Source organism: Felis catus, chromosome A3 (assembly GCF_018350175.1).
Source record: "Felis catus isolate Fca126 chromosome A3, F.catus_Fca126_mat1.0, whole genome shotgun sequence".
NCBI lineage: Eukaryota > Metazoa > Chordata > Mammalia > Carnivora > Felidae > Felis > Felis catus.
This window is the reverse complement of record NC_058370.1, coordinates 91,523,005-91,549,803: the sequence shown is the minus strand read 5'-3', so window position 1 is coordinate 91,549,803 and position 26,799 is coordinate 91,523,005. Positions and strand designations below refer to the sequence as shown.

At 44.4% G+C, this 26,799-nt stretch overlaps 1 protein-coding gene across 1 annotated transcript in view; it reads left to right on the top strand.

The window, feature by feature from the left end:
* Positions 1 to 26,799, top strand: part of EVA1A (eva-1 homolog A, regulator of programmed cell death) — a 46,496-nt gene that overhangs the window by 6,034 nt on the left and 13,663 nt on the right. The window contains exons 2-3 of the mRNA XM_023251793.2: positions 17,668 to 17,790; positions 23,852 to 24,022. Of these exons, the coding sequence (XP_023107561.1) occupies positions 23,977 to 24,022 (46 nt within the window). The 5' untranslated portion in view covers positions 17,668 to 17,790; positions 23,852 to 23,976. The remainder of the gene's footprint in view (positions 1 to 17,667; positions 17,791 to 23,851; positions 24,023 to 26,799) is intronic.

Below are 26,799 nucleotides of genomic sequence, written 5' to 3'. Positions count from 1 at the left end.
CAGGCTTTTTACAAAACACCTGCTGTAACTTAAGCCTCTCCCCTTTGCCCTACGCCCTCCTGCCTGTGTCATTCAGATGGTCAGTAGCTGCAGGGAACAGATGTCAGGGGATCTTGTTTCTGCACGGGGACCCCTGATCAAAAGGGCTGCCTAAAGCTGTCTTCCTCTGGGCACCTCCACAAACACAGCTGACTTGTCCTTTTACTCCCTCACTTTGTTGGGACAAGACAGGCCCCAGCAGCCCATGGGAGAGGGTGGGAAGGGCCTCTTGCTGGAAGACGCATGCATTATTTTCCTGAAGCTCCCATCCTTTGTGCCACTTGGGTGAGCCCCTCTGACAGCAACAACCTTCCTTGCTAAGGTGAGATGTGACTGGGAAACTGTGGGTGGGCAGAATGAGCACTGCAAGGGGAGTCAGCACTGACACTTTCCTGCTGGGAGGACTTGGTCCTTTCATGCCTCAGTGGGCCAGTTCCATGGGGCAGGGATGGTTGGCCTGGAATTCTCCAACATTATACTCCGCTGCACATTAAAGTAGGATGCACTGTGAGGGCTTTGTGGAAATACAGAAAGCAATGACCTGGACATTTAGAGTCTGGAAAAGACACGCATGAAAGTGAAGAGCATCCCTGGGGATGGAAGCTTGTGTGCTCACAGAGGCAGCTTGGTGGCTTTGGTGTGTCTGCTCAGCTCAGACTGTCGGTGTTTACTGACACCCTTTGTGGCAGGCACAGTTCTAGGCCCTGGAAACACAGAGAAGGACAAGATACTCTTGCTCAAGAACCTCAGCAATCCAGTGTGGACACTGGACACTCAGAGATATCCTATAGCATTTTGCTGTTCATCTCATTAAAGTAAGTTCTCTGGGGGCGCCTGGCTCAGTCAGTTAAGTGTCCTACTCTTATTTCAATTCAGGCCATGATCTCATGGTTTATGAGATCAAGCCCTGTGTTGGGCTCTGTGCTGACAGCATGGAGCCTGCTTGGGAATCTCTCTCTCTCCTTCTCTCTCTGCCCCTCCCTTTCTTGTGTTCTCCCCATTCCCCCCCCCCCCACCAAATAAATAAGTAAATAAACTTAAAAAAATAAAGTAAGTTCTCTGAATGCAAGATATAGATTGCTGGAGGCTACTGTGAACTGTGGCTTATAGCAGGTGCTCGACCAGTGACTGTGGTGCCACTCTAAAATTCTGTGCTAGAGGCTATCACCGAGTGTTGTAATTATCCAAAGGAGGGGCGCCTACACCCAGCTTGGACAGCAGGTGAGTCAAAGAGGACGTGCTTGTAGGAGGCTGGGGTGGAGGCATCCAGGCTACTGAGAAGAGAAGAACATCAGAGGCAGAGGAAGCAGGAAGAATACCACATGGCCAGGGGAGCAGGCATGGTGTGCTCCAGGGAAGGAAGGGACTAGGCATGGATGGAGACAAGGGAGGCAGATCTGTAAAGGGGCAAAGGAACCACATCAGGGAGAGTCTTGATGAAAAACTTAGATTTTATTCTGTAGGCACTGGAGAGCTCCTGCAGGATTTCACACAGAGGAGAGACTGGGTCAGAGTTTCATTGTAAAAATAGACCCCTCTGGCAGTAAAGTAGATAATGGAGAGGAATAATATAGGTGGCAGGAAGACCAGTTGGGACACCATTGTACTTTAAAGAGTGGAGCGAGCCTGGGGTGTGGAGGCAGAGAGACCTCCATCTATATCACCTTTGTGTAACAGGCTATTTATTAAATGTCTCTAAGCCTCTGTCTTCTCATCTGAAAACAGGGACTCCCGATTCCTCCCTCTCGAATGGATGGTGTTCAGTATTATGTATGATGAGGTATGTGAAGTGTCTACTACTCTGTGATTGATCCATAATCAGTATGTGATGATAGTGGTGAAAATTATTTTTAGTATTATTGTTATTTATTGTCATCAGGTGAGAAATGCTGAGGCTCTGAGACATTGGCCATAAGGGCAAGGGAACTGGACACAAGCTCAAGAAATACTTTGGCAATAAAGTTGACACATTTTGGTGACTGATTTCGTGGGGGAGTAAGGGAAGGGCAGGAGTCCTAGGATGACTCCGGTATTTTGGCCTGGGCAACCAGGAGGAAGGATAGTGGGGCTATTATTCATTGGGAGACTTAATGGGGAGGAGGGGGAGGAGGGGGAGGAGGAGGGGCTTGCAGGAACTTGCAGGAAAAGATGATGAGCTCAGTTGTAGACAAACTGAACTTGAGGCATCTTAGGGATGGCCATGAAGACATGTCTAGTGGACAACTGGTTTGTAGGTTGACATTCAGGAGAGAAGTCTTAAGGAAGGCTCAAGGGCCAACTTTTGACAAGAGCTAATGAAGCCATGGTATGGCTCAGTGCCCAAAGAGAGATAGAGCATGGGAAGAGGAATTATGATGCTTATTGAGTGTATGCTGTATGTTCTGAATACTTTTCTATGTGTTAATTCTCTCAATAACCATTGCCAGGGAAAACTATTACTGTAACTATTTTATAAATGAATAAATGGAGGTACAGGGGCAGCAAATCATTTGCCAGAGGTCATAGAGTAGCAAGTCATGGACTTGGGATATTAGCCCAAGCAATCAGATCCAGGCCTGTGCTACCTGTCTGTACCAGACTGCCTCAGAGAGTGGGTGGTCTCTGAGGGAGGGGAAGGGGGGAACCTAGTGAAGACGACAGGAAGGGGCTGGGTAGAGAGGCAGGAGGAGATGAGAGATTGGAATGTGGAAGAGGAGAGTATCCAGGAGGGAGGAATCAATAACATCAAATGATGTGGAAATCCACTAAGACAAGAAGTGTAATATCCATGGATTTGGGAATTAGGGAGCTATTGGTGACTTGATGAGGAGACTTTGGAAGATGAGGTGGGTTAAAGAACAAATGTGAAATGAGAAGGTGTTGATACCAAGTATAGGCAATTCTTTCCAGAAGCTTGGCTTTGGAAGTAACGTGAGAGAGAGGTTTTGGGTGGTAGGAGTGTCTCAGATCTGGAAAGACCTGTCAGTATATATAAAGGGAGGGACGGAGTCAGAGTGGGCCCCACAGAAGGGCTGCAAATGCACTGTGCACACTGGGAGAAGTATCTCTATGTTCATTTTTCTTTTTCACACGTATTTTTAATATTTATCCCCATGTTCTGGATGACTTCCGTGTTGATGGTTAGAAATCATTCAAGAAGCCCCTGATAAGTGCTTCAGATGTTAGGGGGAGTAGAGAAAATTTCTTTCACAATGCCCGGTGTGAAGCATCCTGTGTGGTTAAATCCAGATCATATCAGATCACGTACAATACGTCATCTACTGAATTTGTCTTTGAAATACTCTCTGAGAGAGCACAGTGTGCTGGGGCCCCACATCACATATGGGGAATTAGTGTCTGCTCTGGAGACACCAGGTTGGTAAGGACGGTGGATGGCACAAAGCCTGGAGAGGAAGGGACTCACAGCACAGTGTGGGGACAGGGAGGGACACTGGCTTTGAAATGGACATGAGACCTATGATCTGAGTGGAGGGAAAGGAGATTGGGGATGAAAGTAAATTTGTAGGAGACAAAGAGTTGCTTGGATCTGACAGGAAATGGAAGGCACATGATAAAGCGATTGTCACCCTACACTTAGAATGACCCTAGATGATTTGGCTTCTGCATTGAAGTTCTTAATAATGGAAAATATTGACATTTCCTTATAAATGCTTTGTTACCAGGCTTAAAGGACACAGGTCCAACAGGCTCTGAGAAGATACATTTATCTAGAGCCAAAGACAATCTCTGTGTTTTAATACATAGGTTTCTTTTGTTGTTCAGACCAGAGGTAGATACCACAGAGGGTTAAAAGCTTGACTTAAACAAGAAATTCAGCTTTGCCTTAGTTCATGGTGCTGACATCCCGGAGGCTCAAGGCTAGAATTAGGGTTTGGCTGCCAACTTCATAAATTTGCCTTGGTTGAAATGGATCTTTGCTCTTCTTGGATACATCTCAGAGACATGCACGTACCTTCACAGAGAGCCTTTATGGATGGGGCTTCCAGAGAGACACGGTCCAGAATCAGAAAGGTTACACAGGAAATGGCTTTGGGATATTTTTTTTTCCCCATATGAAACAGCAACTCAGCTGAATTATTTGCTTGATCTTGAGCTTGGATTTCAGAAAAAGTGAACAGTATGTCTTTCAAGAGTCACATTTCAAACTTGAAGGTTCCCTTGGTACTATTGGAGGTACTACTGGAGTAGGAGTGATCCAGGGAAGGATCATTTCAGCCTAAAACCCCTCCCTATTCTGTCCTACCCAGGTCTCTCACCCTTTGGCTGGGTATGGCTGTGATGGACAGACAGGACACTCTCCCTAGAGACAGAGGGGAAAAATACTGCAGGAGCTTTGCCCATCCTTCCTCAACAGACAAGGAATAGAAGATGTCCTTCTTCAGGAGGGTATGGTCAGGAAATTATATAGTTCAGTGCAGACGTGGACTCAATGATATAATCCTACATGTGGCTTTATTCCAATTCTTCAGGGTCTGAATTTACTGATACAGCAAGGGGCCATGTATACGTTCCGCACTGATTCCAAGAATGAGGGTTTGTATACGTGCTCCAAATATCTACAGCAGAACCATCAGTGGTGCCTATGCCCTTCTGACCTTCTGGACCATGGGAGTACCTGAAGGGTCTGAGAGGCAATATCTGGTATGTTCAGGAAGTAACAGTTTTGATGCCTTAGGTTCTTTCATTTGTATTTGATTTATTAGTAAAATCTTTTTTTTTTCATCTGTCCACTCATTTGCTCATTGGACAAACTGAACAACTACTGTGTGGCTGGCTCCGGGCTATACGATGGTTATGTGGTGGTGAATCTTAACAGTCTGGTTGCTGCCTTCTTAGAGCTCACAGTTGTTAGGGGACAGACATTAAAGAGATAAAACACAAAGAAATGCATAATTACAAACTCTGGTAAATGCTATGCTGGGAAAGAACAGTGTGCTCTAGGAGGGATAAAGAGAGAAGACAGTTTAACGTGGGGGTGTCTAGTAAGGAAGAGAGATATGAAGATCCATATCTAGCGTCTATGATGTCCCATTTATTGGTGGCATATTACTTCTAAGGAAGGAGTGTCTTTGGATAGGGCTGAGGGGGGCAATTCTAGAAGGCTTCATAAAAGAAGGAATAGTGAAGAACAGATAGAAGTATTCTATATGGAAAGGGAATAGAGGTGTTCTGGATGAAGGGGGCCTGGTGTGCTTGGAGGACACTCATTCAGTGAGGATGGAGATTAGGTTGGAGATTAGGGGAGTAACAAGAGGTGAGCCAGGAAATAGGCAAGAGCCAACTCACACAGCACTGACTTTCTCTTGGAGGCCAGTCAAAGGAGGAACTGGTGAGTTATTGGGGGGCGTGTACTACTAGAACAAGTTATCAAGAGTCCAGAAAAATTTGTCTGTGAAGGACCAGAGAGTAAATATTTTAAGCTTTGCAGGTCTTACAGTCTCTGCTACAACTACTCTGCTCTGCGACTACAGTGGGAAAGCAGCCATGGGGCATAAATGAATGAGCATGGCTCTGTTCCAATAAAACTTTATGTACAAAGCAGGCAATGGGCTGGATTTGCTTGTGACTGTAGTTAACCAGTCCCTGCTCTAGAATAACAATTCTGGTGGCTCACTGGAGGTTCGACTGGAGGACTGGGAGAGAATGGAGGCAGGGAGGCCAGTTAAGAGCCATCACTTTAATTCAGGGGAACTAAATGGAAGATCATAGGGAGAAATGGTTTGTGACACACTATGAGGTGAAAGTGACAGGACTACCTTACCAGTTTGATGGGAACATGTCTTGTTGTGTCTTCAATGCTCAGTGGACCAATTCTTCCAGTGAAAAAAATATATAAAAGTTCAGACATTCTGTATGTGTGACTCAGAACCACACACATATCCTGGGAGGTCATCTGCTGGTCACAAGACACCATGCTGGGTGCATTACTTAGATTGGCCCATTGTTAAGCACAATTCTTAAGAATATCAAGTTGTATTTCCAAACTGAACTGTAGAAATACTAAGTCATTTGCCCACAATCACATAGCTGGTACATCATGGAGCTGACATTGAACCTGGGTCTAGTGTCAAAGCCTGTGCCATTCCTAAATGTAATCTCCCCTCCTTGCAGGGCATGAAGTCCCTCTCCCTAAGTCTCCCAGCTCCCTCCTCTCCTTTCTTTCTGTCTCTGTGAAGACCCATTCCACCCTTTAAGGTTATCAATTAGCCTCTGGCACAGCAAGGACTGGACATGTGTTTTAACTGTGGAAAATATCAGGTGTGAGCTTACTCTTCTGTGCTGGACAGAGGACGTGCAGCAAAACTCAGACCCAGACTTACTGTTCTAACCTGATGATCTGTGCATGTTATAATATGGAGAAGACAGTGTGGCATTAGGTTACAGATTAGGAAATCCCTGAATGCAAGTGCTGAGATTAGAATATTGTCTGATTCACTGCCTGATTTAGATACCCAGGAGATGTTTGTCAGATTGAGGTAATAGTGTCAGATGGAGATAATGGTATCAGATGAGGGAAAATTTGTAGGTTTAAACTCTAGAGGCCAAGGTTAGCCCCCGAAAGGACAAACCTGACCAGGTTGTGGTCAAGGAAATCAATTCAGTTACCATCTCCACTGGGTTGTCTAGAAACCCCACTGATCATTAATTTAGTATCTGTCCACATTCAGCTAGAGACAGTCTGCACTGAATATTTTAAACAGGGCTTTAGAGGCTGAGAAATATCCAAGAACAACTGAATTATGTCATGGATACAGCAGTCCTTTTAGTGAGACCTAGTGAGCAGAACTGGGTCACATGGTAAATGGAATGGCAACGAGACCGCCATGATTGACGTGGATCAGTCGCATGACCCGTCACGCCTTGGCCCCTGGCAGATGGACACAACAAAAGGGCTCCTGCAGCAAGCAGGAAGGGGAAATGCCTTTTGGGGAGATAAACACAGGTGTCTGCCACAGCTGTTGATCTGCTTCTGACCACCAGCCTTCTCCCTCGCTAGGACTGCTATAACCAAGTACTACAGACCGAATGGATTAGGACAACTGATAATTACAGGTAACAACAGATAATAAATTCGTGAGACAAATTTATTGTCTCACAGTTCTGGATGCTAGAAAAAGTATCAGTAGGGCAAGGCTCCCTCTGAAGACACTAGAGAAGCATCCAATCCAGATTTCTCCCCGGCTTCTAGTAGCCAGGTAGCTTCCTGTAGCATTTTTGTCTTCTCCCTGTGTCTTCACATCGTCTTCCCTGTGTGTGTGTCTGAGCCCAAATTTCCCCTTTTTATGAGGACACCAGCCACAGTGGATGAGGGTCCATGCTAATGGCCTGATCTTTACTTGGTCAAACCTGCAAAGATCCTATTTCCAAATAAGGTCATATTCTGAGGTACTGAGGTTAAGACTTCACCATATGTTTGTTTGTTTGTTTGTTTGTTTGTTTGTTTGAGGGACACAGCTCAGCTCATAACACAGCCCAGGAGTTCAGACTGCTTCCCGAGGCCAATGTGACTGAGTGGTATCTACTCTAAGTAAGGTATCTCCACCGATGGTCATCTTTCTGTCCACTTCCTCGATGTGCTGCTGGGGACATGTGGATTCTGTCTCTAGTGGCTCCTGATTTGTCATATTTCAGATGGTTTCCCTTCCTGACTTCTCAGCCTCTGCCCTAGGCAGTGCTCTCTAAGCCATGCTCGAGTGCATTTGTCCTCTTAAACTGTCCTTCCCTACTTGGCACTTTGCTCACTCATTTACCAGTTTGTAAAATGTAAGTGTTGAGTTCCTGTTGCATTCCGGCCACTACACTAAGTTCTGAGGATGTAAAGATGAAAAAGGTGACAAAGACAGTTCCTGCTCTCAGGGAGTTTTCATGGGAGGCCACACAAGCAAATGGAGTGAAACAATTGCAAAGGGAAGTGTGCATGCAGCTTATGAATACTGTGTTGTCCCCAGCTTAGTGTCCTCTTTGGCTCCCTAGTGCCGACAGGGGAGAGTCCAAGCTCCCTAGCAGAGTATGCCAGGTCCCTTCAACAGCATCATCTCTTGCTGTTCCTTTCCTTTCACTTTGTTCTTCATTCCTTTTGACCCACCTGCTATTCCCCAACTATACAGATTTCCATATCAAATCTTGTCTTTCTACATGAGTACTGTCTCTGTTGGAATGTGCTCCTCCTGCCCCATCCTCAGCTATTACCCACTTGATTGCAATTCCCATTTCTTCTTGGAGACTCACTTCTCTGTCCCCCCATCCTCTCTTTCTCCCTGTGCTCCCCTTTGGGAATAATACCTGCCTCCTCGAGAGAGACACTGACTGGAGCTTGTTTATCTCTGTAACCCCAGCCTCTAGTATCATGCTTGTGTTAATAGGTGCTTAGTCAATAAATGAGTGAGTGAATGAATACATGAATGATTCCTAGTCTGTGCTTTGCTCCTACTCACTTCAAGCTGCACTTTCCTTTGGACTTCTTCCCTCTAAATCATTTGACCATTACTTTTCTTCTACCACAAGCCCAGAGGCCTCACCGCTCCTGACATTCTCTCCATTACGCCGACACCACTGCTATGCTGGCCCTGGTGGTCAGTGGCCACATGTGACTACCCATTCACTGCCATCTCTCTGGGGTGCCCTGCTCACATGAAGAAAGGCCTGCTTCCTTGCCTGTAGGAACCTGGTTCTCCTAGGACAAGCAAAACTGCCTCCGTGGCCTTCTCTGTGTCTCTGTTTCCAAAGCTTCTCCCTTTCCCAATTTTAGGAGCAACAGACTGCCATTTCTGCTACACTGATAATTCAACAATTATCTTTTTGAGCCCCAAGTTTGTACCTGGGGCTCTGCTGAAGCACATCAACTCTCGTCTGCTTTCTGCCCTTCTAATCAAGAAGATTTGTTCTTTAATCCCTTCCTGCTAAATATATTGGGTTTCTTCTATGTATTGAAGGATCTAGTGATTCAAAAAATTTTTTAGCATTAAAACTCTTTAAGGGATGGGTGCCTGCCTGGCTGAGTCAGCCTGATTTTGGCTTAGGTCATGATCTCACAGTTCGTGGGATCAAGCCCCGAGTCAGGCTCCACGCTCACAGTGTGGAACCTGCTTGGGATTCTCTCTCTCCCTCTCTCTCTGCCCCTCCTCCACTCATGCTCTCGCTCTCAAAATAAATAAAAATTAAAATAAACTCTTTAAGTTAAATCTTATATGGCATATCGATGAGTAAAATGGAAAAAAAAAAGCCCAATATTCTGTTGCATGTTATTTTCTGTGATAACTCTAGCTTATAACATACAGTGAATAATGGAAACAATGACATTGTCATGAAGAACATGAAAATTTGAAATGGAGGGTCTGGAATGACGGGTACAGCCTCCAGACACCCTCACTATTAATGCGTCCCTGATGTTTTGTATTAGCACCATGGCCTTGTGAAAATTATGACTACCAGCCATTGGTAGTGATAACACTTTTAAGCAGGATCCCTTGTAGATTCAGGTTATTCTGATTAAAACAACCCAGAACTTTGAAAGAGGAATACAGGAAAAATTGCTTATAATGTTGACTCACTAACCCTATGTGAAAACTGTTTGCATTCCTTAATTACAAAGGATGTGATTGAAAGGAATAGATGAACAGGTTCTTCAAACTATTTATATCTTTGGCAGAAAACACTTGCTCAAAACATAGTGTATCATTATGAAATGTTACTTATGTTATTAAAATTATTTTCAGAAACTCCAATGCCTGTTTCTCTCTAGTAATCACTTAAAACCTTTAACACAGCAAAAGGAAGGAAGGAAGGAAGGAAGGAAGGAAGGAAGGAAGGAAGGAAGGAAGGGGGGGAGAGGAGGGGAGGGGAGGGAAGGGGAGGGGAGGGAAGGGAAGGGAAAGATTAATTTAATTTGGCAGGTGGAGTCCAAACTTCAGTTGTCATTTTCACTTCATCAGTTATAGGAGGGGATGGTAACAGCATGGCCCTGCATTGCTGAGTTGGTATTTTAAAAGCCTGCCGAGAACTCTAAAAATAACTTTTTAAATGTGTATTTGTTTTTTGTTTTTTTGTTTGTTTTGTTTCGTTTTGAGAGAGAGAGAGACAGAGTGCAAGCAGGGGAGGGGCAGAGAGAGAGGGAGACACAGAATCTGAAGCAGGCCCCAGGCTCTGAGCTGTCAGCACAGAGCCCGACGTGGGGCTTGAACTCATGAACCGCGAGATCATCACTTGAGCCGAAGTCGGATGCTCCACTGACTGAGCCACCCAGGTGCCCCCTGAAAAGCTTGCTGAGCACTCTGAGGCTAAAACAAGCACTAAAGCTGCCAGTGATACACGGTGCAGCATGTTGTGTGGTCATTCCTTGCTGTACCGTTCACTCTTAGATCTTTATATGAGCAAGCACTCCATGGTTCCCCTGAGGGTTGCCTGGCATTTAACTGAGCATGGCCCACGTGAGCCAGGGTGGCAGTATCTACACATCCGATTTTGCAGCATGAGGAGACTTGCTGCGGTCTGAATTGTTAAAAGACATTTTTTGGAACTGCAGCCTTCCTAATTGATGACATGTGTTCAAACATATGCACGGTTTTGGCAGGAGAACCTTTATTCCGAAGTGAGCATGAGTGTGTTGACCTGTAGCTCATGGGGTCTGCGATTGTTCACGCTTGGCCTATCACACATGTGACTGTATCTGCTTCTGGTTTGAAAAACATTTTTAAAAATGTAATTTGATTCAAACATTTGTAGAACCTTCGAAACATGTAGGTTGGGCTCCAGTGTATCAGAGTAAGGTGTAAGACAGCTGTGGTTTCAGGGAAGCTGCCGGAGCTGGCTTGGGAGGGCCTCCCTATTGGAATCAGAGAGACGTCTGCCCCGCTCGGGAATGTTCACCTTCCAGATGCTCAAGCCTTGTGTTGACTTGAACTGCAGTGGCACAGAGCAGGTCCTGTGTGGCTGTGGGACTAGCTGCCCCTGGCAAATAGCCATCAGGAAGGGCTCAGGGGGAAGCTGCCTGCCTCCAAGGACTGACATGGTTCCTCCCAAGGAAGGCTGGCACACCCCCTACCTAGACTTTCTCATTCCTTCATCTCCCCGAGGGACTAAACTGGCCTTGCAGACTCCCTGAACTCAGGGATTTTGCTCCACCCTTCTGATCTATCCTCTGATGTTAACTGTAGTGAACGGAGAAGTCAGCTTGGGACCAGGAGGCCCACACAAAAAAGAATCAGATGACTAGGAACGTGTCTTGTTCCCATTTGCATGTTCCTCGGTGGGGCGTTATTTCTGAGTTCCCCACATTTGCAGATGCCTCAGATAGCCTGGACTTGGGGGAAGTGCCTCTGGTGGTGGACCAAAGCCTCTGTGTGAGGAATACTGGTTAGGAATAACATGGCAAGTGGATTGCCTTTTTTAATGATGGTCTTGATTAAGGACCCACAAGTCTGCCCACATGTCCAGCCCTACTTGCAATTCTTTTTTTTTTTTTTTTAATGTTTACTTATTTTGGAGAGAGAGAGACAGACAGGCAGACAAACAGACAGACAGTGTGAGTGGGGGAGGGACAGAGAAAGAGGGAGTCACAGAATCTGAAGCAGACTCCAGGCTCTGAGCTGTCAGCACAGAGCCTGACACGGGGCTCAAACTCATGAACTGTGAGATCGTGACCGGAGCTGAAGTCAGAGGCTTAACCAGCTGTGCCACCCAGGTGCTCCTTACTTGCAGTTCTAAAGAGAAAGCCACACAGGATTCGGTCAGAGATCCAAGACATGTCGGTATGGCTGACCAACAGGGCTGGAATTCTTTTCAGGCCCAGTGTGGTAGGAATGTTGTGATTCTGTCTGACCACTTCCTGCCAGTCCACATGACAGTTTCTTCTTTCTGCAACTGACACTGGCAGGCTGGTTCCCTCTAGAGTCCAGCCATGGACCTTTTCCTCTACATTTGGTATGCTTCGTCAGGGCACATAGCAACTGATGACTCCCAAGTACCTGCAGTTATCACTCCAGGATCACAGCATGACTCCAGTCTTGCTTTCTTCCTTTCCAGTGGTATTCCCCCACACTTCTTTACATTTATTACAAACTGGACAGACTTTATGGTCCAGGGTTTTCCTATACTTCCTCCATGAAGGAGAATATGATGGAAGGCCCCTCTTTTCAAACAGCCTATAGCCTAGTGCGAAATATTTTTAAAAAGCACACGCTCTTACTATATGCAGAAGATTGGCACACAGGGTTATAGAAGTCCAAAAGGGAGAACAATTATGTATGCAGGGGAAGATCAAAGAATGTTCTTGCAGGAGGTGATGTGATGTGGATCCTGAAGGATGGGTAGGACTCAGAAATGCAATAATGTAGAGAAGTACATTTAGCAGAGTAAAACCCAGAGGTGGAACTGGTTGGGAAGTATACAAAGAAGAGAGTGATTCTATTTGCTTGACATTGGGCTGTTATTGGAAAGAGTTTTACTGTGTAGGAGATGATTTTAGGACAGAGGAGTGGCATTATTAGAACAGTTTCCTAGTGCTCAGCCTGGCTCCTGTGTATGATGCTGGCGGGGGGGTGCGGAGGGTTGGGTGGGAGGCTTTTTTGAGTTAGGCAAGTGGCCGAGAGCACGGAGAGTCAGAAGGGATAGGAGGTAGAATTTTCAGGGCAAGGGAGAGGAAAGGCTCATGATAACCCCCAAGTTTGAACCCGAGTGATTGGGAGGTTCAGGATATTATGAACACTGCAGAGAAAAGAGGAAACGGGTGGGCGAGGAATGAATTCAGGACACAATGGGCTGGAGAGATATCTGGCAAATCCAAGTGGAGACTCCCATTCCCCCTTGTCCAACCTCAGTGTTTTGGACTCCTCTGTCAGGTCACTCCTCGCAGCTACGACCAGCCTGGCTTTGGCACCTTATCTGACTTGAGGCACTAAATACTGACCCCCTGATGGGCTGACCTAGGGCTGATGATGAGAACCTTGTTGTTCATCTCCAAGCCCTCACAGGACCAGCCTTTGCTCATCCATCTCCTTTGCAAATTTGTGTTCTCTTTCTTATTTCTCACTCATCTAGGCCTTCCTGGGCCAGAAGCCCCTGTCTCCAGGCTGGTGGCAGGGCCCTGGAGGCTGCCTTCCCGGGTTTTTTTTTTTTCCCACCAGCTTAGGGGACACCTTGTGGCTTCTGGCCGGTGCCTATTTTTAAGGCCCACAGGACTGGCTCCACTTTGCTCTCTGCAAAGTCCAGTCCTCAGGGCACATATGGTCCTTAGGGATGGGTACAGGCCCTCTCTCAGCTCCCAAGTGCTACTTCAAGTGCAACACCATACCTCCCCAAGTGACTTCCAGGAAATGAGAGGTGTCCAGCAGGTGCACAGCAAGCACACTCTGCACCCTGCATCCACCTGGGACCTTTGATGAAAGCGTCTTGCATCCTGCCTCCCTCTGTCCCGCCCTGGTTATCCTCCCACACCTGGACACCTGACCTTCACGTTACATGGAGGTCTCTGCGCCGCTGGTGCTGATGTTTCCTGTCTTGGCCATTTCTGCTGCTGGTTGCACCTGGGTGCTGGGGGTGCTGTAATCCTGTTCCATGGAAGCTTCCTTTGTGTTTGTGGTTTGGGGCCTGCAGAAATAAACCGAAACTGGGGAGGGTGCTGGGAGCATCCAGAGCCTCTGTGACTGATTTAGTCAAGCATCTTCAGTCACTTTCTTCTCATTCTGAAGACTTCACATAATTAAAACCATCCCTGGCCAACACTAAATAAATTTTGCACATGCTGCTTGAATTACTGTGCAGTCTTACCCCAGTGTGGCTTTCTATGAGATTAATATTTCACTGAAACTATTCCTCTGGGTAGGCAGAAGCCAGCAGCTGTGGAAATTCAACATTTGCTTTATACAATGAAACTCTAGGACAGGGCTGCTTTTCACATTTCTCAGATATGTAGCCCATTTGGAAAAAAAAAAAAAAAAAAGCACTCTTGGCAGAGTCCATGTGGCATGAGCCAGATATCCCAGCTTGTGTTACTATATATTTAGATATAAAGTGATGAGAAAATGTGCTTCTAAATGCTTATCATATAACACCGGCACATAAAAGTTGGAATTACTATTTATTGAGCACCTACTATGTGCCAGGCATTTACATACTCTGTATCCTCACAAACACCCAGAAGCGCACCAGACTGGGCCTATTTGCCTTCTGATCCCTGTTCTATCTTGGACAGCAGGAGCCAACCTGCAGGCTGCCTTGCTCAGCCTCAAGGGTGCTCCGGTTTCCTGCTGGGTTTGACCCATGGAGGCACCACTGGGACATTAGAGGGTAGAGGAAAGGAGGAAGCCAGTGTTTTCTCCCTCCGTCTCTTCCTCAAGCATCTCCTCTAGTAGTGGCCACATCTCTGTGATTCCAGATTCTTCCTGGTGACCCGGCTCTTGGGCAACACTGCGTCCTCCCTTTGTCCCTTCAACTGTCTGCTGTCCAATTTTGCTGCTCTCTCGATTGCCTCATGGTCCCACCCCATACAACCTTACTCCAACTAATTTCATCTTTTAAAACTCATGTCAGTTTGAGGGGTGCCTGGGTGGCTTAGTTGATTAAGTGTCCAACTCTTGATTTCAGCTTAGGTCATGATCTCACAGTTCATGAGTTCAAGCCCCACATCGGGCTCCTTGCTGATAGTGAGGAGCCTGCTTAGGATTCTCTCTCTTCTTCTCTCTCTGCCTTTCCACTGCTCTCTGTCTCAAAATAAATAAGATTTAAAAGTCATGTCAATTTCAGAAGTACTTTAACCCTCGAATTTGTCATTTCTTATGTGAGGCTTCACATTTCAGCCTCTCTCTCACCTTTCACCTGCATTTCTATCTTTATCATTGTAATCAGTTCCCTGCATTAAATTCTTTCTGTTGAAAATACTTGAAACAGTTTCTGTTTCTCTGCTTCCATGCTGACTGATGGGTTGAGATAGGAATCAGCCTCATTTTAATGATAAGGTCAACTAACTTGTCTCAGTCCTAAAGATAGGGGATGGTGGAGCTGAGGTTTAAATTCAGGCCTGATCCTGAAGCTTATGAGGTTTTCCCTACATTAGCCTGTGTTCTGTTCATTGGTGCTGCATGAACCAAGTCTAATTTCTTCTGCATAATCCCTTCATATTCTAGAAGAAGGAAACTCTCACCACCTCATTCTCCAAGATTTCCCCAGATGAAATTCTCTTCCCTTCAACTGTTGCTTATAAGAAAGAATTTTGAATTTCCCCTGATATCTTGGTTGAGTCTTTTGGATTCATGCTTTTTAAACTTTAATGTGAAAATTATGATTCAGGATGACCCTGGAGACGGTTTCAGATTTACATGCAATTGTAAGAAATAATACAGGGAGCCTATGTTCCATTGAACCGGTTTCCCTAATGATAAAAATTTGCAAGACTGTAGTACAATGACCACAGCCAGGATGTTGTCACTGATACAGTCAAGATGCAGAACATTCCCATCATCACAAGCCTCCCCCTGTTTCTCTCTTATAGCTGTGCTCACCACTCTTCTGACCCCACCCCCTCCTTAGCCCCTGAAACCACTAATTCGTTCCCCATTTCTATAATCTGACACTACAAGAATCTTATATAAGTGAAACCATACAATACGCAACCTTCTGAAATTGAATTTTTTCACTCAGCATAATTTTTTGGAGATTCATCCAGGTTGTTGCATGAGTTAAGGTTTTGTTTTGTTTTGTTTTGTTTTTCTGAGTAGTATCCTATGTCATGGATGTACCACATTTTGTTTAAATATTCACTCATTGTAGGAAATTTGGGTTGTTTCCAGTTTGGAGCTATTACAAATACAGCTGCTATAAATACCTATGTGGATTTTGTGTGAACCTAAGTCTTCATGTCTCTGAGATAAATGCCAAGGAGCAATGCAGTTGCTGGTTGTATGTTTGTATGTTTTTTTAAGAAACTGCCAAATTGTTTTCCGTAGTGGCTGTTTCATTTTACATTTCCATGAACAATGTATGAGTGATCCATTTTTCTACATCCTTATCAACATTTGATGTTGTCACTATTTTTGAAGATTCTTTATATATTCTACATACTATTCCTTTTGGCAGATAAATAATTTGCAAATCCCCCCCCCCCACCCCCAACCCTATAGTTTGTCTTTTCATCCTCTTAACACAGAGGAAATGTGTTTAATTTTGATGGTGTCCAAGTTATCAATTTTCCCTGTTTTGGAATGTAATTTTGGTGTCAAGCCTAAGAATTCTCTGCCTCATCCTTGATTCCAGTGGTGAAAGAAGTAGGAAGATATAAGGTTCTGGTTCTGGTTGGAGAGTGGGATTTCTGAGTGTGAGTCAGTCACCCATAGTCACTATGGGAGGGCCTAGGAACAAAGAGCAGAATGAAGACATGGTCCCTGCTCTTAAGGAGCTCGCAGCCCAGATTTCAGAGGTGGCGCCTTTCCAGATGTGCCCCTGGAAATGGTTTGCTGCAGTGGGTTGGAGGGGAAGTTTGATGGAGCAAAGGAAGCCAAGTGGCTGGTAGGCTAGCATGTTGGATGTGTCACGGTGTTTATCAGTCCTGCAGAGAAAAGCAGGTTTCTCTCTGTGCAATAATTTCTCCGGGACCATGTGTATCCTCTTCCCATCCTGTGGTGTAGGAGCTCTTTTTCCATTCAAGCCTTTGCATCTCAGACTCCATGTGGCCAAGTTGGCGTCAGCTCTTGCGTGGCTTTCACTAGTGTAGAGGGGAGGGTGAGTGGGCATCAAAGACCTGCTTCCACCCTTTGGTACCTGAGTCTCTAAAGAGCTATCAGTTCTGTGCTTCAAGTTTCCTTTTTGTTCTTGCCCTTAATTTCTTCACGAGGCAAATGGAGATAGGAAGGTGCCACAAATTCTCTGTGAGGCTGAGGCAGCTGGGATAAGTATCTGTGAGACATAAATAAACCAGCAGAAGTCACATGCGGCAGGAGTCGGCAGGAAGTGGTGCGGACAACCGAATGCGTGGGTACGGTGTGTAGGCGTGGAGCAGAGGGACTCCGGGATGGACTCCAGTCCTTCTGCACACTTTTCAGTGAAGCTGGCAACATAAAGAAGCTGTGTGGGATTCAGTTGTTTCAGGGACTCCCGCTGGCCTCCCTAGCTGGGCTGAACATAGCTTGAGGCCTTGAGACTTCTGGCTGTGCGAAGTCACACATCAGCATTTCCAGGTTTTTTGTGCCTACATAGAGCTGCATGAGGCTTCATTTCATGCCCATATGGGCACTGCTATCTGGGAACCGAATTTCTTCCCTTCCTGTTCCAGGGAGATGCTGGCCTGAAAATTTCAGTGGTGAGGGGCCACGTGGACACATCCCATTCTGGCTGTTTGGTGGGCTTTGGCTGACTGGAGGAAAGAGGAAGCAAGCATCTCTGATCTTTTACCCCTTGCTTCCCTTTCTATGAACTTGGGAGTTTAGCTTCTTTGGCTGTCTGGTTCAAATTCCACATTAAAGTCTGGCAGTGGGCTTTATCCTCTCCAGAGATGCTATTCCATCTTTTCAGAGGTCCAGGTAAACATCATCTGGGCTTCTCTGTGAGGTGCGTGACGACACTAGGTCTAAGGCATGATGTGGTCTCCTGAGCATGTGATGGCTTTCTGATGTTTTCTGTGCCATTTCTCTTTTCTTTCAGAACTTGAGAAGCCAACTGAGGCCAACCAAGTTTCAGAACCTTTACTGCCTCACACCAGCATCAGCAGGGATGAACTGTTTTTGCCAGATAATCCTCTGTTCCTGACAGCACATCTCTCCCCAGGTAGCTAAGGGGATAACGAGTTTTTACTACCCTCTGCACGCTATGTAATGAGATAGTAACCTGCATGGGGGCTAACACACCAGAGCCTACTCATTGCTGCTACTAAAGTATAAGATGAAACGTATCATCACCTGGCACATTCCATTTTATACATTCAGTGATTACACTCAATATAAATGAGTGGACTCAAGGTTCCAGAGAATATGATTTTGTACCACTGGAAATGAGGTTGCCTCTAGAATGGAAGCCAGTGAAAATAGCATATGATACATATAATTAGCCATTCAGTCTACGAGATGGTGCTCATAGACAGGCTGTCGTCTTCATCAAGAGACTAGCATGTGTTTAGGGAGACAAAATTATGAGATGTAAGTGATGGACAGAAGCTGTGGTTGTTCAATTGTGTTGCAGTTAGTCGGTAATCAGGAGAAGGAGCTTTGGGTCAGGGATGAAAGAAAGCTGTCAGAGAGTAAGAATTGTAAGAACTGGTGGATTCTGCCTAAAGAGAATGTGCTGTGATTCTGGTTGACGGGTCCTGGAGTGTCCTCTCTACACATGATTTTCCCCAGAATAGTGTGGGATTAATCTGATGGGTTATCACCAGGAGAAAGCCTTGTCTTTGAAAATATGCAGCTCCTTGGTTGCAGTTTTGCCCTTGCCATGATAATCACCAGGATCCACGTCTAGAAGAGGATCTGATTTAGCTCTTGTGCCAGTTGACTCTCCAGTTACGAATTAATAAACTGCTATTGGTTGATGTGTTCTCTTGAGGGCTTGGTTAATGTGAGCTATTCTTCAAGAACCCATTCACTTCTGGTCACTATGAATATTGAGTTGTTGGCCCAGACCTTGCACTCATGTCCTGATCAAGGCCTGCCAAGCAACCCCTCTCTCTGACACCTTCCTGACAGTACTGGTGATGAGCACGAGGTTCACAAACACTGAGAGTCACTTAGACTGGTCAATGAAGGAATGATGTTTATTTCAGAACAGGGTTTCTCAAACTCGATACATTCCCATTTTGAGCCATTTAGTTCTTTGTCGTGGGGAACTATCCTGTGCATTGTAGGATGTTTAGCATATCCTTCCCTCCTACCTACCAGATGCCAATATCAACCTCCCACTGCAATTGTGACAACCAAAAATGTTTCCACATATTGCCAAAATTCCACATATTGCATTTGCCCTTGGGGGGCAAACTACCCAAAGTTGAGAATCATTGATTCTAGGAGCTAACCAGTGGTAAGGGACTTCCTTGAGGAACAGACCACAAATTGTACTTGGGGGTGGATGAATGCTTCATGCCCCTCACCTTCATATTGGTAGGTGTATCGATCAGGGTTCCCCAGAGAAACAGAACCAGTAGGGTATATATATCCTATTCATAGGATATATATAGGATATATATAGGATATATATATATATATATATATATATATATATATATATATATATGATTATGGAGACTGAGAAGTCCCAGGATCTGCCATCTGCTAGTTGGAGACCCAAGAGAGCCTGTGGTATCATTCAGTTAAAGTATGGAGGCCTGAGAACCAATGGTGAAAATCCAATCTGAAGCTGGAGAAGATGAAATGAGATGTCTCCACCCAAACAGTAAGACAGGAAAAAAGGGTCAGATTTGTCCTCCCTCCGCCTTTCATTCCATTAGGTCCTAAACAGACTGAATAATGCCTACCCACATTGGGGACAGAGGTCTACTTTTGTGAGTCCACAGGTTCAAATGTTAACCTCATCTGGAAAAACCCTCACACACACACCCAGAAATAATGATTAATCTGGGCACCCCATAGCCAGTCAGGTTGACTCATAAAATTAACCATCACAGTAGGAGATACAGAAGAATTTTAGTGATAAGTCAGCCCACTCAGAGCCAGTCACAGCCCTGGTATCATTTGGTGTTCTAGGTGGCTTAGAAACACCCTCAGAGACTTATGCATACAAAACTCATGCCTAAGTGCTCTTTTTGGCTTTCGGGTAGCCAGCATTTACTGTGAGTCTCCTTTCATCAGGCACCGTGTTAGATGCTTAGGTAACAAGGATACATCAGATGCCTTTTCAGTCTAGAAGAAAACCTGTAAACTGATCACTCCAATTACACTATCATAGATGCAATATTAGAAGAATACTTGAAGACTTTGATAGCCAAAAAAAGGGTTTGAGTGATTTGGAGCTTTACTGCAGTGGACCTTGTTTTTTTTTGCCCCCTCAATCATGAATATTTATTGAATTTTACACAAACATATTCTTGCCTGTAATGATGTGATATAGTTTTCCTCTGAATCTCTTAATATGATAGATTATTTACTATCCAATTTTTTAATAAGTGAAATTACTTCTTTTACTTGTAATTAAACTATATTCATAATGTGGTATAAATTAGAATTTAACTGACTTCAATTTTAATATCAGCATAAAATAATTCTACCATTCCTGTTAACTTGAAACCAAAATTTGATTGCAGGATTTTTTAAATGGATTAATCTTCAAAATTCACCGTTGTACCTCATTAACACCTTATTACTATTATTTTGAAATTGTGGTAAAATATATATAAAACAAAATTTACCATCTTAACCATTTTAAACTTACAGTTCAATGGCATTAAGTGCATTTACACTGTTGTGCAAGCATCCATTTCCAGAATACTTTTCATCTTGCAAAACTGAAACTTTGTACCTTGTACCCACTAAACAGTAACTTCCAATTCTTCCCTTACCCTAACCACTGGCAGCCACCATTCTACTTTCTGTCTCTGTGAATATGACTACTCTAGTTACTTCATAAATGTTGAATCCTATAGTATTTTGGTTCATTACAGTTCTTTTGTGACTGATTTATTTCACTTATCAGAATGTCCTCGGGGTTCATCCATGTTGTAGTACGGGTCAGAATTTCCTTCCTTTTAAGGGGGAAAAAAGTTACAGAGAGGAAAGGAGGCAAACCATAAGAGACTCTTAAAAACTGAGAATAAACTGAGGGTTGATGGTGGGTGGGAGGGAGGGGAAAGTGGGTGATGGCATTGAGGAGGGCACCTGTTGGAATGAGCACTGGGTGTTGTATGGAAACCATTTGACAATAAATTTCATATTAAATAAATAAATAAATAAGACCTTAAAAAAAAGAATTTTCATCCTTTTAAGTCTGTAATATTCCATTGTATGTATATACCATATTTTGTTTATCCATTCATCTTCCTTCCTCCCTCCCTTCCTCTCTCCCTTCCTTCCTTCCTTCCTTCCTTCCTTCCTTCCTTCCTTCCTTCCTTCTATACTAGCCATCCTAATGGGTGTGAGGTGGTATCTCATTGTAGTTTTGATTTGCATTTCCCTAGTGATTAGTGATGTTGGGGATCTTTTCATTAGTTTATTGATCATTTGTATATCTTCTTTGGAGAAATATCTATTCAGGTCATTTGCCTATTTTTTAATCAGGTTGTTTGATTTTTTGTTGTTGATTTTCTAGGAGTTCTTTATATTATCTGCATATTATCCCCCAATCAGATATATTACTTGCAAATATTTTCTTCCATTTTGTGGGTTGCCTTTGCACTTTGCTGATTGCGCCCTTTGATGCACAGAAGTTTTAAGTTCTGATGTAGCCCAGTTTATCTATTTTAACTTTTGTTTCCTGTGCTTTCAGCATCTAAGAAATTGTTGTCAAATCCAGTGTCATAAAACTTTTCTCATATGCATTCTCTTAAAAATTGTATAATTTTAGTTCTTCCATTTAAGTCTTTGACCCATTTCTAGTTAAATTTTTAATATGGTATAAGGTAAGGGTTGAACCTCATTCTTTTGCATGTGGATACTCAGTTTTCTCAACACCATTTGTTGAAAGGACTGTTTTTCCTCATTGAATGGTCTTGGCATTGCTGTTGAAAATCATCTGACCATATATGTAAAGGTTTATTTCTGAGCTCTCTGTTCTATTCCAATTGGTCCATATGTCTGTCTTTATTTCAGTACTACATTGTTTTGATTATTGTAGCTTTGTAATAAATTTTGAAATCAGAAAGTATGAGACTTCCAACGCAGTTCTTTTTCCAGATTCTTTTGGCTACTTGAGATTCCTTGAGATTCCATATGAACTTTAGTATGGATTTTTCTATTTCTGGAAAAGAAAGTCATTGGGATTCTGAGACTGCCATAGGACTTTTGAATTCTTTTAAAGGAAACATTTGCCAGACAGATAAGGGGAGCAGGGGGCATTTTAGACAACAGGAAAAGCATGATCAAATGCATGAAAAGATAAAATAGCTTGATATGTTTGGGGAACTAAAAGTAAGCTGGTAATGTTGGAGCATTAGGCATGTTGACATTTCTGTGTATATGCGTGTGGGTGTAGACTCGAGGAGATGAATTAGGAGCTAAGGTAGGAGTCAGATATTGTGGAAGTGTCTGTGTATTGTGCGAAGAAGTTTAATGGGGATTAGTTGAAGGGCTGGGCTGTGGAGTGAAGTGATTATGTTTGTACTTTATCAAGATGGCCCAGTTGGTGAGAGTGTGCATTAGATTGGGCAGGAAGAATTTGTTAGCAGAAGGATTAGGTGAAGCAAAACTCCCAGAAATGAACTGGCGAGACTTGTGCTATGGTAGAATTAGTGGGGAAAGATAGGAGGGAATGGATCTGAAATAGTTTTGCACCACTACATGCTCAGACATTTGCCAGTGACTTCACTCTCTTCCTGGGTCCTGAAGTCCTCAGATCTGCAGAACAGTCTCTGAACTCAGAGCGGTGGTTCCAACTATTCACTTGTATCATATAGTTGTGACCTTTTAAGAACTCCAGTGGCTGTTGACTACGGCCCAGGGCTCTGGCTCAGAGGTGCAGGGTCCCTCAGCAGTACCCGGCCCCTCTCACAGCCCCTGAAGCTCCAACTCCTCATCCTGCCACTCCTGGGCCTCTGGCTTCTCCAACGACCTTGTGGTTATTTCTGTCTTACCTGTGCACTGGTCTTTCTTTCCTTGCTTTGGTTTTCCCTGAGCCCACGGGAATCCGCCAGAACGTGAGTTGTCTTCTCTGTTGTGACCCATTCCATCCACCTGTGGAACTGCAGCTCCCCGGGCCCCCTTGTGTGGTCCATGTTACTGAGGCCATGACCCACCTGAGAACCTGCTTCTTCTCCAAGGACTGGAGTCCTCTGCTTCTTTAGCTTTCCCCAACCTGACATCCCTCCATGCACTGTGACTCAGTTCCCCACCCTCAGCCTAGAGCAGCATTGAATAGGAGTTGTCAGGGTCTTTGCTACTTCTTTCTCCCTTTATCTCAGCGAGGGTTTTGCTGAGTGAACTGGGTGATAAGAATGCCAGGTCTGAGCTGCAGCAGCAGCAGCTGCAGAGACGATGTGCTCCAGCAGCCGGAGGCTGAGCCACTTAACACGGAGATCCCAAGTCCTTGTTCTGAACCCTGGTGGGACCATTCTGCTGGTTGGCAGCATGTGCGTTTGGTTGGCCCATTCCTGGTCACAGGTGGAGTCATGGAACTGCGGGCAGGGAGAGGGCTCAAGCTCCCAAGTTCTTGTGGGCATTTTAGAACGGGAACCACTCTGGCAGTTCTGGGATAGTCAGCTCTGACCCATTGCCAAAGACACACATTTGGTGACCTGTAGGATGAGGCAAACGGATCAAAGTACACAAGGACTGTTAGTGCAGGAGAAAGCAGAGCCAGGCAAGGAGTGGGCTGCTGCTTGGGGTTACAATGAGCAATTGAAGTAATGATGGGCTGTGCTTCCAAGGCGAGCCAGACAGAATGCAATAGAAAGTTGCAGGGAAGGTGAGGGAGAAGTGTTAAAAAGGGAACTGGGGAGGAGGTGGGGAAGAGAGAGGGGAAAGTCCAGGAAAAACAGAAATGTACAGAGCTGCTGCTTCCTTGAAAGCCATGAAGCTTGCAGAGCAAAGGAGGACAAGACCCCAGATCCCTGGCTGGGAAGGCTGGTCGGCATTTAGGGGACTGGGTCTTTGTTGTTGAGCCCAGGCTACCTGGAACATGGCCTCAGAAGAGCAGAATGTGTTCTCATCACTTACTTTGTGTTTCCAAACAGAAGAGAAGCGAGGGAGGTGCCACCTTGATCCAGCTGAAGCATTTCCAGGAAGCTTCTCTCTGGATGCCACGTCGAGGCTGCCCTTCTGCCGTAGCACAGAGCTGGTGATTGCCGAGTGTGCGGACATGGCTTTGCTCAGCAACATCTTAGCGGCCTATTCCTTTGTCTCAGGTAGTTGTCCAGTCTCGGCTGGGCCAGGGTTGAGGGCTAAGGGTATCTCCTGAGTGGCTATCAATGGCCTTATACTCAGAAGAGAAATGCTACACAAAGTGGAGGAATCCTGCTGTGCTGAATTTTGAGATGAAAGATCTTCTGGTTTGACAGTTAAGCTTGGTATTCTCTAATTCGGCAGATGATTTCGGGGGGGGGGGTGGGCTCTCAAAGTTTTATCTTGCTAAAAATATTTGGTTTCCTTGGGGCTCAAGTGAGTGAGTAAAGTAGCCTGAGGCTATTATTACTTGTCATTGTGCACTTGACTCCAGGTGAGAGAGGCTCATGGAGTATCCTCAGCCTGCTTATTTCTGTGCCGTGGTTCTCAGCCCCACCCAGGCGTGTGTGTGTGAGTGTGTTTGTGTGGGGCGCATGTGTTTGTGGGGCCGTATGAGGTATCTGATAATCTCCTGGGAGACCTGAAGACATGAAGCATGTAAGTCTGAGAGAGTCTGTTACTTGCCCCTTCCTTGATTCAGAGTTGTACTCTTAAGAATATAGCTCACTGTCTCCTCAAGATGCTTGAGAATAGACGCTGTTCATATAAGAGAAGCCATTTAAAAATACATGAAAATATACCTCAATCAAGCTGAAATTAAAAAAAAAATACATGAAAATGCTCAATGGTTTGAGTGACCAGACGAATTTTCTGCTGCTTGAGTGAATTTTATTTTTTGGTAGTTTGCTTTGGCTTTGTTTTGTTTTGCCTCTTGTCTCAGGACGTTGTATAAAAAGGAAGGGGCTGAGGCCCTGATTCGAATTCCTCCAATCAGAGGGCCAATTTTGCTTTCTGCTTCTCTAGCCAGGGTTGATGTGTGGTGACCTCAGAGTTCAGAGGTAAAACCTGACATTTCTATTTACAGTGGCAAATCTGAGCCAGGGTTGAGGATAGAGGAAGCTCATGGCTTCTCTTTGAGAGAGGATCTTGGATGATATGCAACCTAATTTTAGAAAGGAGGACTTCTCAGGGTGGCAAGATGCAGCACATGGCCTGCACATGCCTCAAAGCCAGGGTTCTCCCATCCTGGGTCAGTAAAGGCCTGGGTCATCAGTCAGCCCCTCACCTCCCTAAGGAAGTCTGGTGCCTGCGGCCTCCTTCCCCAGGCACCAAACCCCAGAGGAATCTCAGCTTTGCTCTTTCTTCAAGGCTGTACTGGGGAGCAAGGGCACTGGAGTTGGAAAAGAGATATTTGAAACTCTGGTATCATGTTTCATAAGCAATTGAATGATGATCCTCTCAACTCTGTAGTGAAGACAAACCCAAAATGAAGTGGGTGGTGGCAGGGAGGGCCTGGAGGTTCCAAGGCCTCAAAGGCACTTGCACATCAGCTGTTGCAAGAAAGTATCTCGGGTGAGAACATACAGGCTACTGGACTTCGGAGTTGGCACAGGAGGTTCCTGGCAGTTTTCCATTTCAGCCAGCATGACCCTGAGTTGTGACCATTGAATGTGGTAACTCATTGAATGGTCTGGTGTTTACTGTGGGTCTTGTGATCTTGCTAGAGCTGAAGGAGTACATGGCCCTGTTTTTCTCTCCCCTCCCACCTTCCTCCTTCCAACCGCATATTCTGGAATTAAATATTGATTGAGAGACAGGAAGATAATGCTTCTTTTAAGTAAATATGGGCTGAAATAAAAAGAGAATGCAAGGAAATGGAAAGTAAAGTGGCCAAAATAAAATGTGTTCGATCTAGTAAATAGACTTGATGGCTGAAAATTAATTCTGAGTGTGATGGGGGAACAATCCTTGTAAAGAAAATGAATTAAGAAAATTTAAAATATGAAGGTGAATATAACAGATACAAAAATAATTGTTTTAAAAGAAGAAAACAGAACAAATGGATAGGAGGCAATAATGAAAAGTATGTTAGAAGAAAATTGTAAAACATGTCCTAATCTTGTAGCTGTCTCATGTTCTCATTCAGCTGAATCTGGTCTTCAACTACACAGGGGCCCCTGATCCCTTCTAATTTCTTCCAGAGCATCACTTGACTCTTATTTTGTCCATGTGGTCCATCATTTCAGCAACATATTTGCTGATGCACACAACTCCCTTATTCTTTGTCCAGCTTCTGATTAAAACAACAGGCAAAACACTAACTCTAAGCAAACCCTACTTTCTCCCCTTTCTCCCTCTGCGCTGAAGTAACCAAATCTGCTACAACTTTGCAGATGGAAGCCATTGGAAGTCCATGGTATCAAACCTCAGCTGCGACTAAAGCACTATCTTGTTCCCATGCATCACAAAGCCATTTCAAACCCTGGAAGTTCTAGTAATTTAAATACCTATTTATCAAAATGTAACCTACGATTAAATGGCAAATGCAAACAAAGAGAAAAAAATGCAGCATTAATGAAGAAAGGTTCAAGTTTATAATATATAAAGAGTTTTTACAAATCCATAAAAGATCGGTCTCTCAAAGAATAGTAGCAAAGAACAAGAATCAGCAGTTTGCCAAAGAAACAATGCAAATTGCTGATAAGACACACACAGCTTGAGTTCTAGCAATTGAACAAATGCAAAATAAAAGCAATGAGTTCATATTTTTTATAAAATTCTCAAAGATTTGAGTGATTATGTATATAATTTCAATTTTGGAGACAGTGTGGGGAAGTGAGTACTCACAGTGTTATGGAATTGTAAATTGCTACAACCTCTCTAGAGAATGATTTGGGAACATCTGTCAAAAGCCTTAGAAACTTGTGTGTCATTTAGCCAGCAGTTCCACATCTAGGAA